Consider the following 17,857-nt stretch of genomic DNA (forward strand, 5'->3'; position numbering starts at 1 on the left):
GATAACAGGAAATTATTAGGGGCAAAAGGCAGGTAGTGACGCAAAGAGGAGCAGAAAAATATCAATATAGATGTAAAAATCACAGGTTAAGGACTGTGTATTTGTCCGTGATGTTTATGTAGTATTTTGAAATAGCCTTTTTAGAGCATCTTAAGTGGCAACACTGACACATGGAACATTTTTGCTTGAGTTAACTGCTTATTTAATTTTACTTTATTTTCTTTCAAATAAATGTAAGCTTCTGTAATCTTGTCTTAATATCAGTTACGTTTCTGCCTGCTTTTAATCAACCAAAAAGTGTCTTAATGTCTTTTAAAAAAGACCATAACAAGGACAATAATCTAGCGTTCATACCATTAAATAATTAAGTTTAAATAAAAGTAATTTTCTACTGTATATATGCACAACATTTTAATGAAAGGTATGGGCATGTTAATTAGATTAACTAGCTAGCTAGCTGGCTAACATCTACAAATAAATGACAAAATGTAGCCTTTATTTTTTGCCTTTGTTGTCTATTAGACTATTGTAGGCATTTCATATTGCTATTATTTCTCTTTGTTGTCTAAAATCAAACATTTTTCCTAGGGCACTAACATAGCCTGGGATGGCCCTGATTGTACCCAAGAAAGGCTGTGTGTTATGACCAATTTTGGATCTGCATGACTTGAACCGGGACCTTTTCCGGTTACTGTTCAAGATGTTGATGCAGAAACGCATATTCAGGTGCATCCTTCCCCGAGATTGGTTTGCAGTGATCAACCTGAAGGATGAGTACTTTGATGTGTCGATCCTTTTGCGCCACAGACCATTTCTGTGGTTCATGATTGAAGGACGTACATATTAGCAAAAGGTCCTGAACTTCGGGGCTGTCCCTTACTCCCAGTGTCTTCACGAAAGTTGTGGAGGGAACTCTTTTTCCCTCAGAGAGCAAGGTGTTCGCATCCTCAGTTATCTCGATGATTGGCTTATACTAGCACAGTCTCAGGATCAGTTGTGTGAGTACAGGAATCTGGTGCACAGTCGCTGCTGAACTGTGTGAATTCATTCAAGGGCAGGACAGTGTTCCCACTGAAACAATTTTGGAGGCTCCTGGGGCATATGACAGCTCTAGCAACAGTTATACAGCTGGGGTTGCTTCATGGCATGCACGGATGCACTGGCACACAGCTGGATGTGGGGCCTTTGGAAGTATGCATTTCCCCCAATGAGCATTCAGGGAGGACGAGGAACAGGTCCTGTTTGTAGTGCTTTATTGGCCCACTCTGACCAGGTTCCCAGAACGAATGCTCCTTGTGACAGCACCTCCTTGGGAGATTCCTCTGAGGAAGGATCTATTGACTCAGAGATGGGGCACCCTGTGGCACCTATGTCCAAACCTACGAAAACTTTATGTCTGGTTCCTAGACAGGACATTCCTTAGGGGGGTGAAAAGGTTAAATCCTCCCCAGCCCCCACATACACTCTTGGGACTTGTCTTTAGTGTTCAAATAATTAAAACAAGCCCGATTTGAGCCTGCAGTCAGTCAAGCTAAAGTTTCTTTCAATGAAATCTCTTCTCCTGTTTGCACTGGTCTCCATCAAGAGGGCAGGGGACCTGCATGCTTTTTCGTTTGACTCCCAGTGACCAAGGTTCCTACTACTCCCTTCAGGGATCAGGTAGTCATCCTGCAAGTGCTGCCCCCAGAGGAGGCAGACCCAGCCCTATCTTTGCTTTGTCCTCTCCGAGCCTTGAGATGATACCTAGACCAGACACGAAGCTTTAGGACCTCAGACCAGCTCTTTGTCTGTTACAAATACCGGCAGAAGGGGAAGGCAGTCTCTAAGCAGAGGATGGCCCATTCGATTGTGGATGCCATCACCTTTGCTTATCAGGAACAGTGTATGCCCTGCCCACTTAGGTTGCGAGCTCACTCTACTAGAAGTGTTGCATCCTCCTAGGTGCTGGCTCGTGGTGCCTCGCTGACAGATATTTGTACATTTCAGGGCTAGGCGACCCTCAACACGTTCACTAGATTCTATAACTTTCGTGTGGATCCAGTATCTTCCTCTTTTCTCACCTCAAATGGTTAGAGGCACTTTGAGGCACTGAGAGGTTTAATGCTGGCTTGCTAAAACTGCTTCAGAGTGTCCATACTGTAGGCCCTGTCGAACTCCTCCATCCCCTCAGCAGCCAGAAGTGACAGGCCCTCACTCAGTGAATCCTTGGGAAATAGTAGAGGGTTGGGTTTAATATTTAGTGACCTAAGTGGAAACCATATGTGTAAAGTCTATGATATAGTGTTTCCTCGTCAGACTTCTGCCATTTCCAAGAGGGTTATAATCACCTCTAATATTCCATATGCACCTAAACGGTTGTTCATATGTGTGAGTGCTTCCGAAACCTCCCTCGGGAAGGATGGGGCTTCCACTATGTTCCTGTTCCAAGTGATACGAGTGGGTACTGCTAGGACAACAGTGACTGGTCTGCTTGTTTAGAGCCCTGGACTACACCAAAAAGCGGTGCAGGCAGCTCGCACAGGACACTGGAAGTGGCAGCATCAATGGCACTTTGGTAGGAATCCCAGTTCGTCGATCACTAACGTAACATTGAGAGTGAATGACTGAAAGGGAATGGAGATGTCACGTCTTGTCACCACAGCTGCTGTACGACTGGTGAGCGGCTTGGTCACTGGCTCAGATCCTCAGCAAAAACCTGGTATGCGTTGAACTAGCTACTAGAGATCCCAATTTGTCAGTCACCGACGTGACATCTCCATTCCCTCCTTCATGAAACGAGGGTTACATAAGTAACCGAGGCATTTCTGAATTTTATTCTAACCAAGGCGGCATTTATCTTAGTAAATAACAGAAAAAGCCATAATATTCAGAACTATTATTATAATTTAAGATGATAAAAGTTTACAAAAAAGCATTTATATAAAAAAAAATGCTCACTTTAAATTAATTTAATGGAAACTTGATGAATTAATAATAATAATAATAATAATAATTTTGTATTTTATACAGTTTTACTTACATTAATTACATAAGTTACTGACTAGTCCTGACTATTTTAATATAATTATATCACATTAATCAGTGTTTCCTAAGAAATGCCCCACAAATCAAAAAATTATTTATTTTCATATTACTGAACATATACTGAACATATACTGAACATACTGAAACCTATCGTTAGCCATTTTGTAATCAAAGATGTCAGAGTCAACTATCATCAATCTTTTCAGTATCCAGATCAAAGCTCTTTAAACCTGCTTTCACCATGTCACTGCAAAAACCATGATGGCAGATCTAAATTTATATATAGCAATTACAGAGATTTTCATTGAACTATGTACAGGGCCAGGGCAACACTTTAAATCTCACCTAAATCTTTCGCCTTTATGTGACATGCTTGTGCGTTTCTGCAGCGTGTTCAGGGATATCCCATTAACCTCCAGTACTCACAGCCCCACAGTATAAGTTCCTCTTTACGGCTAAATGGGAGTAAGGATTAGCAAGGGAATAATAAGAAAGCACACTGTAGGCAAGCCATTATGAATGGACGGGTAAAAAGATGAATGTTGTATGTAGTTAAATTGAGCAAGGGCTTAATTTAAAAAAGAGAGACAGAAAAAGAAAAGGAGGGAGAGAAAAGAGAGAGAGTGCATGGTGAAAATGGCACAACTGAGAGAGGGAACAGAAATTAATCAGCAAGAGTTTGCCAAATTCATAGTTGCCAAAATGTTTTAACTGGAACCTGAAAGGAACAGTTCACAGAAAAAAATAAAATTCTGTAATTATTTAAAGAATACTGGAAATCAATAATATTTTGTGACCAAAGGGTTTTGAAAAAGCACATTAAAAAGCCTTTTGAAGTCATCAAATTTTAAAACTATAAGTCAAGTATACAAATATTCTTGTATGGATCAACCGTGCTTCAAATTTAAATTAATTAAATGAAGATTATGTTTATTGTATGAAATGTATTTAATGTTTAAATTTAGAGCATCTTGACATCTATGAAAAGTTTTGTAAGAATTATTATTATATTTTTTTTGCATGATGACGATTCTTGAAATTTTATACATTCTAAACATGAATGTTGGTCATATGACATTTAGGAGGTGCTTGCAATAAGAAAAAAGGAAGGTTTTTAGAAATTGACTTTTAAAATGTCATTTTTAATGCCTCTAAAATGTCATGTGGTTTAACCATCAAGCAAAATGTAATAACACGTTTCCTTACACATTAAATACATGTGAATGAACGCCTCTTTATCAATTCAAATGGTTTATATATATATATATATATATATATATATATATATATATATATATATATATATATATATATATATATATAAAATTAAAAATATTTAAAACATTTCATGAATTAATTTATAAATATCATTTATTTATAAATATGTTCAACCACAAGCTTTTTCAACCTGACCTAACCCATTCGTTGTCACAAAAAGATCAGATTAAATAGCATTTTAAGACACTTTATTTATTCTTTCTTTTTTTCTTTTTTAAAGGGACAAGCCTTTCAAAATGCCTTGCACCAATTGCCTTTGTAGTGCATATGTAGAAATGGAAAAGAAGAAAGTTGCACTTGTCAAGCAAATTCATAGTCTTTAGAAGTAGTGATATCTCTCTCTCGCTCACTCCTCCTGTCACTCACTCTCACACCATCTGACTGCAAGCACAGTTAGTCCACATATTGATTTTGTGGGGGTAATTGGCTTTAGTAGAGAGAGGGAAAAAACTGGTCAGGAACGGGAGATAAAAATGTTGGCGGCTAAATAACTTTGTACTATTGAATTCTTTAAGTTTTGGTTGGTGGCTGCGATAAACACAATAGATCTCCCTTGAGTGAAAGGCAATGTTCGATAAGCCTGTGCACATTCTGTGCTTCTGGAATGACCTCTGTACCACAGCCAGTGTGTAATGTAACAGTCCATTGAGCTCTACTACAGAGAACAACCACATTATTTCTGCATTAGCCTATATTATGTTATGTTTTAAAATCCACACTAACATAAAACCTGACAAAATTGGTGTTATTCATAATACAAATTGACAAATGTTTTGCCAATTAGAAAAAAAGTACTGCTCTTTAAAACCAATTCAATGCTCTATTAACCAGTCTAGACTGCACCTGGCTCCCCATTACCGAAACCATGCAAACAGCCAAATAAGTCTGGTGGAGATGAACAACACGAGCAGGAGCCCTGGCGTTCTTTTCCACCTTGTCCATGTGTGCTTGTGCCAAACAGATCAGTCTGATAGCATTACTTTAACAAATTAGATCTGCTCCAAGCATCTCCAAAATGCCATGTGGCCATTATTGTTTCAGTTACTCCACCTGTGTCTCCCTCATTACCCTCCTTGTTTGTCGTCCTTTTTAATCTCCTGGTGTCTACAGTCCTGTGCTGTATCATTGTTTTATATCATTGATTACTCGTTGTGTGTTTGGAATGTTCATCTTGCCTTGCTGTGCTCACTCCTGGCCTGCCTACTTGATTTTCCTCCCCGGGGTAGTTTTTGCTGTGCTTTTGTTTTAGTTTATTAATAAAAGACCTATTCTTCATGCACCTTGTGGCCTCGCTTCTTCCACTCCCCTGTCCCCTTACATTACTGACCATAAAACACAGACATGAGGGTCTGATGTGGTGTACTAATATATATATATATATATATATATATATATATATATATATATATATATATATATATATATATATTTACTTTATGCCCCCCAAAAACATCAAAACAATTTTAATTCAGAATTTAAAAACATTCCAATCATAATTTAAGAAATTAAAACTTGCTACATATAATTACAAAGAAATGGCAAGTAGCACATTGAATAAAACTCTGAATTAAACATTTTAAAGTAGAGATTAAAATAGTATGTATACATATATAAACAGTAAAAATAATAATAATAATAATAAATATATATATATATATTTTTTTTGTGTGTGTGTGTGTGTAGGGGAGCTGTTTCCAAGGCATTATACCTATGATGTGTATTTTGAAAGATTTTAGAATACATGTATACATATTCATATGCACACATGAGCAGGCCACAATCATCAAAGCACAGCCAAAGTGCTTTGTATTGTTCAACAACTTCCTCTGAAATGGAGGATATGTTCATGGTGATGTTTTTAAAGATACATGAATTCATCTACAAGTTTTTCTCATTCAGATTCCTCACTGTGTTTGCACTCCTCAGATTAAATTTATGCTGTGCTGACTTTAGGTTCTTTCACAGAGGAAACCCAGGTTATTTTTTTTTTTTTTTTTTTTCTTTATACTCAGCCACCCAGAGCAGAATCCATTTTCTGAAGGGAGCAGCATTATGTGCGCCTCACTCTGATTTTTCCTCATTGTAACATCTGAAGTAAAACACAAAGCATGCAATTTTCCACCCCAAGCTTCAAGACATCATAATGGCTAATACATGCTGCCATGTTAAAGTGTGCGATTCACATATTCTAGGCATTGCAGAAAAATCATTTAACTCCTTTCAATTCTAGGAAGCCACTGTAAATTTGAATTGGAATGTATAATTGACTCAATCAAAAAATACTTGTGCAATCACAATTAGAACTGATATTTGGTTTTATCATCTAGTACCAGTAATGCAACTTCAACATCAATTTGTTACTCTGCCCTCATTTGTTTAGTTTCTCTGATAATTACCAGTCCCTTACTTCAGCATTAACAGATGGGAGGACATAAACCATCTTGAAATAATAATGAATGATTATTGTGCCACGAGATGAAATTGTGCCATGTCAAGGACTTCAGTAAATCTATTCAACCTTCCAGAGCCTGAAATGTCGATTGCACAGAGGACTTCTTCATCCCTAGACTTTATCGGACTTGAGAAAATCAGGTAGGCGGTGGTGAAATGTGGCCACCTGAATGTCCCGAAAGTTCATTCCCTGACTTCAATTTTCAATTTTTCGGTTTGAATCCATCATGCCTCAATAATATAGCTAGGTTCTTGTGCACAGAGGGGCAATATATCCAGCTCCCTTTTCTAATCTTAGATGTCGTTAGAATGATTTAAATTCAATATGAGTCCACTAATTAGAAGATTAAATATCTCCAGTATATCACCTCCTTATCAGAATTATTACACATGGGATTATTTATTTCTGGTTTTGCTACATCCTCTAGATGTGCAATAGAGTTGAATATTATTTGTTATGACCAAGATGCATGCAATTATAAGCACTGTGAATGCTAATAATATTAGTATTAGCAGTATACAACAACATGCACAGCATAGTAAATACGAAAGACAGAGAAAGAGAAAGACACTTGAATAAGAAAGTTCATAACATGAAAAAATAATGTCAAAAACTGTTGGTTTCAGACCAACAGCATTACTTTTGTTAAACAGCTCAATAAACAAGGAGTTAATACTGAGTAATTTTATGCCAAATTTAGCACAGAAGTGCTTCTGAAGTGGCATTTAGGTGTCTTTACACAGACATACATGCATTTACTCTGCAAATACAACTGCATGTTTTGATTCTACGGGCTGAAGTGGGTCAGATCAGACTTAATTTAGTCTGGATTTGATGTAACACTATGTCTTTACCGAGGATTTTGTGCAGGCCTTAACGTAGCTGTGCCTAATTTTATTCTGTCCACAAAAAAATCGATTCCAAGCACAGGCAAATCCATTGATGCATTTCGGCTGTATTCTTACAGTATCACCTGACATCTCCGATGTTCATATACAAATTCAGACAGGACTAACATCTCTGTGTTTATTACAGAGGTGGGAGGTTCTGTTTTGAACATCCAGGCATTGCATCTGTATACATGCATTGTGTAAAGTCATTTGGATTGGCAGTTTAACCAAAGTTTTATGACAAAAACCATGGTGACGCTATATGGCTAGTATAGCAAAAACATGGTCAATACTTTAGTTTAACTATTTATTTATTTTATTTTATTTTATTTTTTTGTAGTAAAACCATGTTTAATTTTCATAAAGCTACATATGTAATTAAAACATTATGTAATTGACTGCAGAAATTAAGGTGAAGTAACATTAATATTAACTGACTCTGAAATTATAGTAGTAAGTCTGAACAGTTTATGTGATCTGGCTCTTGATTGTATTATTCTTATTTTTTTATTTCTTTGCCAGGAGGCAAACAAATCAAAAATATGTCAAGTAGTGAGAGCATCTACAGTAGTTCACGCTGGTCAAAACACAGAGGGAAACGAATTGTGAAAAAAATAATAAATAAATAAAAAATAAAAACCCTGTTTTGGTCTTGAATTAATCACTGGGTTAAACACTTACGAATGAATAAATGATTCACTCATAAAAAACACTTGTTGCCACCTATTGGTGTACCAATATAACCTCGCCGAGTCCCTGAAAAATCCTCACCACTATTCATACACTTTTCAATAACCTGCATAAATACTGTATCATTAAATGTGTAATAAAACAATAGTACAACAATAGACACATTTCTTCCCATAGATAGCTAAAATTGACAATGATCACACCGTTGATCATAGTTGCTGGAATAAATTTATGTCGTATTATATCAGTATTGAATGTTTTTTATTTATTTATTTTCCTTTCACAAAGATGTGCTGTGATGGTAGTGAGACCTGTTAATTAATGGTCTCGTCCCATATCTGTTAACAGTTTTTATTTGGAAGTTAAAAGCTCTTTGGGGAAGTTGTGGCCTAGTTATTATAGAGTTTGACTCCTAACCCTAGGGTTGGGTTGTGGGTTCGAGTCTCCACGTTACCACGACTTAGGTGCCCTTGAGCAAGGCACTGAACCCCCAACTGCTCCCCGGGCGCTGCTGCACAAATGGCTGCCCACTGCTCCGGGTGTGTGTGTGTGTGTGTGTGCACTTTGGATGGGTTAAATGCAGAGCACAAATTCTGAGTATGGGTCACCATACTTGGCTGAAAGTTACATCAATTTCACTTTAAAATTAGCTGTTAATGGCTTCTGGGCTTATGCAACGCCTCAGTGCAGTGAAAATCAAGCCACACCAGCCACAGGGCAGTCGGGTCTTATTAGAGCAGCAGCAGATCTGTAATCATAATTTGTATTAAATCCAGGGTTTTATGTACTGATTATGGTGGATATACAAAAGGCCAAATCTCCACCAATCTCTTGGAAAAAGGATGTTAACAATCAATTTGAACAAAGCCCTAATCTAAAACAGCTTTTGGTGTTGTAGCCCCTCCATTCCAAACCAAAAGCTTTGTCCAGGACCAACTTGCTCCTTCTTAAACCTCAAGATATGTTTAAAAGTATAGTTCACCTTCACATCATTCCAAACCTATAACTTCCTTGTGCAGAACACAAATGATGATATGTTGAAGAATGTTGGAAAACAAACAGATGGTGACCACAGAGATTTATTGTATGGACAAACGTGTGTTATTAATTAATTATAAATTATTGGAGCATTATTAATATTCTGAATGAACTATTTTCATATTCTATTTAAGTTTCCATCATTTTTATTTTTACAATTCTTATTATTCTTTACACATTTAGCTTGAATTTTTTTTATTTACATTTTTTATCAGTTTTAGTCATTTCAGTTATTCATTATGAATTAATTTTCAGTTGGTTGCAACAGCAACATTTGAACTTTTAATTATTTTTTAAAATTATTAATTTTACTTGATTTCAGCTTCATTTTGGTTAAAAAATATATTTTAATAGTTTTAGGCTTCGTTAACAATGACAACATTGGTATGAATTTATTTTCTATAAACTGTAATAAATAAATAAATAAATAAATAAATAAATAAAAATTGTTTCTCAAAACATAAAGTTTTTATCCCTTTAATATACATAATTTACCAGCTGGCTGGTCACACCATTTTGTGACAGAAAATATAAAGTAAATAACAAAAACCTTAAACACAACAGAACTATAATTCTTAATTAGCCCTGACTGCGTTTCAACGTTTGGATCTTAGGGACTGCTCTCAGCTCCTGCATTCAGCTTCCTCTTTCTTATCCCTGCTTTCGAAAACCCATTGAAAATGAAAAGAGGAAAAGCCCACATGAGGCTTCCCCAAACAAGGTTATTAAATGGCCACTGGATCAAGAAAGCAGTCCCTGAAATGCTTTTTAGTCCATCTTGTTTTTCTTATTACTGCTGCGACTGTTTACAGCTGGGACAAAGGCTTCAAACAGCCAGTGGCCTGGAGAAAGACACACGAGGGGAGCAGCTCTCCCTGTTATTTAACCCAGCCAGATCTTGTCTGGTAACACAGCTTTATCTCTTAGAAAAGAGGAGGTGGGGTAATAAGGTCAGTCAAGCCCAGGAGACAAGGAAGTGAGACTCAGGAGAATGAGCGTGAGAGTTTTCTAGATAGTGAGAAGGAGAAAAGGACAGATGGACAGAGGGAACAAGGGCAGAGGAAAGGGACAAAAGATAGTCACAAAGTCCCTGTTCACAGTGATACTTAAAACGTTGAGTGTCCTGCTTTTGCTGCTTAATCCAGTTAGATATAGCAGAGTTGTGGGAGGAAGTCTGTCTACAGACAGAAAGATCTGACTATTGGAATGAACTCACACAACATCTGCATGATAATTGCATCTGAATGCTGAGAGTGACTGCACAAGCATTTTTATTTTCACACGACATCAGGAAGTAATTACACACAGTGTGCACATCATTCTACTTTTCTATCACTGAACCATCCAAAGTTTGTCTTCAGCAACGGATTATGCCATGCATCTGCAATTTCAGATGAAACTAACCCTGAGTAAAAACCCCTTTAATTACTTTAGAACCAAATTGGGAAACTCAAGCATTAAAACCACATGATGCTCGAATATCCTACCTACTATGTTTGGATGCATGTGGCCCAGGTTCAAGATTTACAGTGTTTTATAGCATTCCCACACCTTCTGGATATTTCATTTTCCTTATTTAAGAAAGTCACAAAGACAAATTCCAATTAAGCGCTTGAAATTTGAAGATAACTGTTAAATCTATGTTCGTTATATAATTTTCAACTACTTTTTTTTTAAAGATTTGATCACATTCAACTTGGAATGGGAATTGTGAGCGATTTAGGTTTGGGATTCTTCAAAACGAATCTGTTAACACTAACGATGATTTTGAGAAGGTGTAGTTCACCCAATAATGTCAATTCAGTCATTATTTACTCACTCTGGTGTTCTAATGTTTTCTTTTCCAGATCACAAAATGGGGAAAAATCATATAGTGATTCTCATCCATATAGTGCGCTAGAATTAGATAATTTTGTAGGCCAATACCTTATATATATATATAATAATAGCAGGCTATTATTTTGGCACTTCCAATTCCATCGTCCAGAAGTTGATGGTTTGTTGGAATGTGTTTTTGGTTAAATGGCTGAAATAAAGTCTGTGGTTAAAACAAGCTCAAGCTATTTTCATATTTTATTCTACAACATTAAATACATTAGTAACACCACACTCATGACTTTTTTAAGCTTTTAAGTGTTTGGAAAAAGTTGATTGTTAACAAGTGGCTGAATGAGACTGTAGATGTTGTCGGGGACATTAAATTTCATCACACCAAACACAAAAATCGCTTGACTTTTCTAGTAAACTAAACAGAAATCATTCGCTCAACAACTGGACAAAAAGTCTCGAGATCAGAGCTGTAATTCAGTTGCACTTGATCTATGTGATTTGATATGCAGCAAGCAAGTGCAGTGTTAATGAGGTCTTATGCAGGAAATTTCAGAACTTGTGACACCCAGAGCCCCAGCATGACGAACGTAGACTAAATTCCTCTGCTCTTATTCTGCAGACCGGCACATCTTTGATTGAGTGGCCATTTCGTGATAATAAGCAGCATAAATTTTCAGTTAAATACAGTAATGTTCCTTTCTGTAGCGATAAAATATGAAAAAGACCAAGGAAGATGAATACATGCAATTTCTGGCCTTCCACATCCCCTGCTTTTCATTCATCTGTTTTACCTTCTGCATTAGCATGTGTTACCATTGGCTACAGCACAGCAGATGCGCTCTCCACTTTTTGGGGGTAACATCAAGGGAAGTGAATTCAGGGACTTTTATCTTCTTAATTATGTAAATTATATGCCTCTGATATTCCTTATCAAGACTAGAGGAAGCTGTGTTTCTTCCTTGGCAAACTTGCGAAGCGAGAGTCTGAATTCATTCACGCTGAACAATTTCTCCAAACTTGGCAAAAGAATTTCCTCCTGACTCACAATAGGATGAAAAAGTGAAAAAAAAAAGAAAAGCCCCAGCTCATAACTCATTTCTCAGATACAGTATGACTCTAAATCAGTGCTGCCTTGAATTGTGTGCTACTTTTTCTTGCACCCAGTGCCACAGCTTTGCAATTCATCTGCAAGGCCCTTAAAGCTCGACCACTATGTGCAATTTTTTCTGCATTTTCAACTTTAGCTGCAGGTTTATTCAAATATTGCTTTTGACATTCTTCACACAATATCTATCACTGCTCCATTTGAACACCATTTACGCAAACATCTCTCACTTGAACTCAGGTACAGTATTACTTGCCCTTCAGATTCACTTCAGAGATTAAATTTTATATCAAGGCAGATGAGCAGAAAGTAGTGAAGAACAAGACGTCTGATAAAAACAACCATTGTGCCATGTGCTACATATTTTCTAAGGACTCCTTATGGGGAATTGAAATCAATTATATGCGGAATGATGTTGTTGTTACCACTTAGTGTCTTATTGACAATCTTTATAATCTAAATCAGGTCCTGGGAAGGATTGTCAGCATTCATTGTAGTACTAAGAATTGATTAGGGTAAACAATTTTAGAGGTTTTTGATGAATTAGAACACACAGGCTCTTTATTACTGCAATTGAATATGACTAATAAGCTCAACTGCAGATTAGGATCATTGACAGAACCAACATGGACCTACAATAATCGCTATATGAAACAGCAGCATGGATTTTGGAGAGTAGTTACTGATTGCATCAGGAATTCAAGTCGACATGCACAGGATAACAATACCCTGAGGTTAGTGAGTGAAAACCGGTTCCAGAACTCTAAAAGACCATCAGGAAAAGCCCAAAACTCGCTGGTTTAATAATTAATCAATCTGTCACAATCGTAAATGTTACTGACACTGCATAAAGGGAACATAAAACTGTGTGTACCTGCTGTGAAATTGTAGCTTGCAGAAAATCCCATCGCTTCCAATTCACCATCCGCAACAAATTTTATCCATAGGTAACGGCTGCTCGATCTGATATATGGAGGGTTCTGCTGGCCGCAGTAGCGTCCAATTATTGGAGAAAAGCCAAAGGGTCCGTCCCTGACTTCAATATGGTCAAATTTACATTCCCATGAAGGCTCGATTGAATACTTTTCATCAAAGAAAAGATCAATGCATTGTCTCGGGGGAGCTGCAAAGGAGAAAAAAATCTAATAAATCAAGACTGACATCTGTAATTTATGATGGATGATGTCATATGTCGAATAATCACACTAGCATGGCAAATCATAACTAGGGGTTGGGAGGTGAACTGGTGGCCAATCTGGTTAGATTTAGGGATAGACCTTTGCGATTAAGTTTTTTTTTTTTACTTTGCATTTATATATGAATCATTTGAACATTGAACATACAAAATAGTTACATTTCACCACAAGATTGGGTTGGGTATGTTAGTCGTTATTAGTTTAGAAAGAAAGTTTTGGAGATAGGGATTGCATTCATATGCATTTATTTCTACTGTAACATAATAATAATAATCATCTCATAATATATGTAATCATTGCTGGGTAGTGACTGTTTACATGTAATCTTTATTACGTAATCAGATTTCAAAGATTAAATAACATTTTAAATAATCAGTCTACAGTTATTTTATTATTGACTACATAAACACATATTCACACAACATTGCATCAACTACCAATGAGCATTATTTTTATTTTTATTATTATAGATTTAACCATGTATTATAATAATAATAATAGTATACTATGGTTTTGAAAGGCTTTTGTCTTTTGTAAAAAACATTAAAATTCACAAAATACACAAAATCTGTTTAGTGTTTTATTTTGATTGTTATTCATTTTAATTTTAAGTAATATAGTCAGCACCATTTTTAATCTTAGTAGGACGACAAAGAGATTATCACATATAAACTGTCTAACTGCAAGAAAATTACTACTAGTGTCAGACTCTTATCCGTGTTTTGTGTGTGTTTTGCTCCCCGTGTGTTACCATGCTCATATTTGGTTTTCTTGTTCCTGTTCCCATTTGAGTTCTTATGGCATTTTTTTTCACTGAGTGGTACGACACGGCTCGGCACGGCTCAGTATGGTACTGCTTGGCTCTGCATGGTTTGCGTTTCCACTGCAGTTTATTAACGATTTAGAATGGCCGGGATTATTTACATGTCGTTATAGTTGCACCGCCTCTACTGCCACGACTCTTAAAAATATATTTTTCATTTACGCCGCCCCATCATGCTCTCACTGGATCCGCTCCTCTGCCATCAATGAGAGGAATGTCTGCACTTCTGCAACAGACAATCAACTTTTCAGTTGTTAAAAAAGGTGCGCTCATTCAAAACAGTTGTGTTTGATCCTTTGCTAGCTGTGAATTAAAATCTAGCAGTTCTTTGTTGTTTGTGTCGCAAGTTCAGTGATGCCGGTAGCGACTATTCTATCCAGCCAATCAGTGATCAGCAGGGTTTCCACGTCATGTTTTGGTAACAGTATGGTTCACTTGGAATGTCAACCGAAGCGGTACTAATAAAAAATGTACCAGGCACTGTACCCACTGGAACCCCCCCCCTTCAAAAAAAAGTGAACTGTACCGAGCCGTACCATGCCATACCATGCAGTGGAAAAGTGCCATTAGATCCACCTGTTTATTAATTATCCTCATTAGTTCTTGGTTACTTAACCCTTTGTCTGTGTCTAGCATCCGGTGTCTTATATCATTCCTTGTCTCCAGCATTCTCAATGCTCCCTGCTTTTGTTACTATTAAAGATTAAGAAGATTAATTCTCGTCTCCTCGTTTCCTGGCTCCAGCGTAACCTGACAACTAGCTTTTTTTAGTTTAATTTTATTATTAGCTTGCAAAAGCACAGCATGCTAGCAGTACAACTGATGCAATTGAAAGACAACCCCATTTTTACCCACTTTTGTGGAAATTGAATTGCGTTAATCAAATTAACGTTCAGATATTGAGAGATTATGTATAAAGCCTTCTGTTATGAATGCAAATGAAACACTAGTATTTATTAGCATCATAATGGTGCTGCATAGGATTAACAATCAACTGATTGCTCCTGCATCTTTCAGTCTGAGTGCCACTGCACTGCTGAACAATTCAAAACAACCCCCACCATCCAAGTGTCACATGACACATTTGTTTGTGTGCTGCATTTACTATTTGGACGAGGTATTTATTTTTTTATTTTTTTACCTTCAATGATGTAGATGCATTCTCGCTCTGGAGGATATTTGTTTGGGTAATTGGGTGAGGTGAAGAGACCTCCCTCTGGTTCTTTCACCCAGGTTCCACACTGCCCTGCCGGCTGCACTCCTGAATTGTTTTTCACTGAAAGAGAGCAGTCAAATGTCAGAGATTGCCAGGAAACATGGAGATGGAGAGTGGGTGGGTATTCTGTGACAAAACATCATTACCTGCTTCCTTCTTTGTTGCCCCAGACAACCCAAGCATGAGAAGACCAGCAACAACTGCGACAAGAGATTTAAGATCAGAACAGCAAAGAATCATGGGGATTCATTATGAACATACAGCTGGACTGAAGCGTGCAATCCCTATCTTCATGCTGGACTAAATTGCAAAGTGTATATTTGAAAATGCACAATAGAAATGGCAGAAAACCAACAATCTGAAATCTTATTCTTTAAAGAATTTGGTCTTAAGCTGGATAATTTTTTATTTAATTTAATGCAATATACAAAAACAATATACAAAATTACTGCAAATGATAAACCAATGTGCATTTATTTATTTATTTTAGTCTTTATTTTGCAATTAGTTTCCAAACTGATTGATTTGCTGTGGATGTACTGCAAGTTTTGGTAAAAAGAAGAATTCAGCTTAAGCTGGTAGCTGTTTTGAAATATGGTAGCTGGTTTCTAGTTGGTCCAAGCTGGTCACTGGCTGGTTGTCTAGCTACAAACCATCTTAAACTGATACAACCAGTTTTTTGCTGTTCCAAGTCATTCTACCAAATTGAACTAGCTAATTACTAGCTTGTAATGACCATCTTACGCCAGCTAGAAACCAGCTACCATTAAAAACCAGCCTAACCAGCTTGTAGATGGTGTTTTGCTGGTCCATGATGGTTTGGAGCACCAAATAACCAGCTTGGACCAACTAACAACCAACCTGCACCAGCTAATGATCATTAAGACCAACTAGAAACCAGATACCAACTTAAGATGTATTCTCCAGCAGAAATAACCCAACTGGGAAAATATATGCTACAATGTCAGAATGCATAAGCAGGTGCATATCACTCAAAATAAGTGCAATTGCAATTATAAAATGCAATAAATGCAATTATTTCAACCAGTTTACAATAATAAAGTTCCTAAAGGAATGAAGCGAGACAGACCGGTAAATGCAGATAGACCTCGTGCTTAAAATGAAACAGAGAGAAGAGAGTGAAGTTAACTGGCAGCTGGACTCACCGTGAAGGAACCTGTTCCCATGTACCATGTCTATTCCGTTCACAAAGGGCTTTCTCAACTAATTCCATTTAGATTGGAATACTTTTAGAAGGAAATATGGATATTTGCGAAAAAAGAAGCAAAAATCACAGCGAATATCAACAGCCCTGAATTCATCTCACTATAGCTACTGACAATTGAGATTCCAGCAGAGATCCACGACTATGCATTAGTAGTTCCGTATAAAACCAGAAAAAGGCTCAGACATTTCCATCCAAACGTTTCCAAACCCCTCTGGTGCTCTTAATGGATCAATAGCTCCGTCCGTCATTAGCTTTTCCTGATCGCTCCACCTTTCCAGAGTCATCACGAAAAGATTCATAAAGGGGAAAGGTTGGAAAATCTTCCATCCATCTCTAAGGAACACTCATCGGAATATCCATTCCACTTCATATTTCCATGGCTGAGCAAAGCCAACTTCAACAAGAAAACTCACAGCGTCAAGAAACGTGTTTAAAGCCTCATTCCCGTGTTCCCTCGCCAGTATGCAGTATAAAAGCCCTTTCCTGATTCCCTTCACATCAAAGAGTTAATTCAGATCATCGCTCCTCTCCGGCCATTCATTAATTTCAGTTCTTCAGCAGAGTTATGCCAACATGATGCGGCAGCACACGGAACTGTTCGTTGTGTGTCCACTAAAGATAATGCTGATGCTCTTGAAGACGCACCGCAAAGCCGGTCACACTGCGGGACCCGACGAATCCAACAGCTCACGCGGCAGCACTAGAGCAAAATTTAGGGGGTAAGGAAAAAAACTCTGGGTGAGGAAAAGAAACAAGCAAAGAGATGGATATCTAGCCAGAACTACTATAGCTACGCATCTCCAGCATTAACTGCACATGCAGTGCTGGATTGGCGAAGAGCATCTGCAGACTGCGGACAATTGGAGTAAATAGCGAAGCATGCAGACAATATAAATTCATTCGAGGGTTTATACGCGCCATGCCAAAAAAATCACCTTGTTTATCTGGCTTTAAAAATGTTAACTTCATTCATCACTAAACCTGACGCTGCTTTCTGGCCATTAAATCTACCACTGAAAATGTGCGCAGGTTTATCGTTAACCTGAGTTTGTTTTACACGTGTGGTGTGGGTAAAATTGTGTGGAAT

General features: G+C 37.2%; 1 protein-coding gene across 1 annotated transcript in view; it reads right to left on the bottom strand.

Moving 5' to 3' along the window:
* LOC128012822 (neuropilin and tolloid-like protein 1) overlaps positions 1-17,447 on the bottom strand; it is a 90,954-nt gene extending 73,507 nt beyond the window's left edge. Inside the window, exons 1-4 of the mRNA XM_052595365.1 lie at positions 16,709-17,447; positions 15,689-15,742; positions 15,468-15,602; positions 13,182-13,430 (exon numbers count right to left, since the gene is read on the bottom strand). Coding sequence (XP_052451325.1) covers positions 13,182-13,430; positions 15,468-15,602; positions 15,689-15,742; positions 16,709-16,736 — 466 coding nt within the window. The 5' untranslated portion in view covers positions 16,737-17,447. The remainder of the gene's footprint in view (positions 1-13,181; positions 13,431-15,467; positions 15,603-15,688; positions 15,743-16,708) is intronic.
* Between the last annotated feature and the right edge of the window lie 410 nt (positions 17,448-17,857).

Source organism: Carassius gibelio, chromosome B24, assembly GCF_023724105.1.
Source record: "Carassius gibelio isolate Cgi1373 ecotype wild population from Czech Republic chromosome B24, carGib1.2-hapl.c, whole genome shotgun sequence".
NCBI classification, from domain to species: domain Eukaryota; kingdom Metazoa; phylum Chordata; class Actinopteri; order Cypriniformes; family Cyprinidae; genus Carassius; species Carassius gibelio.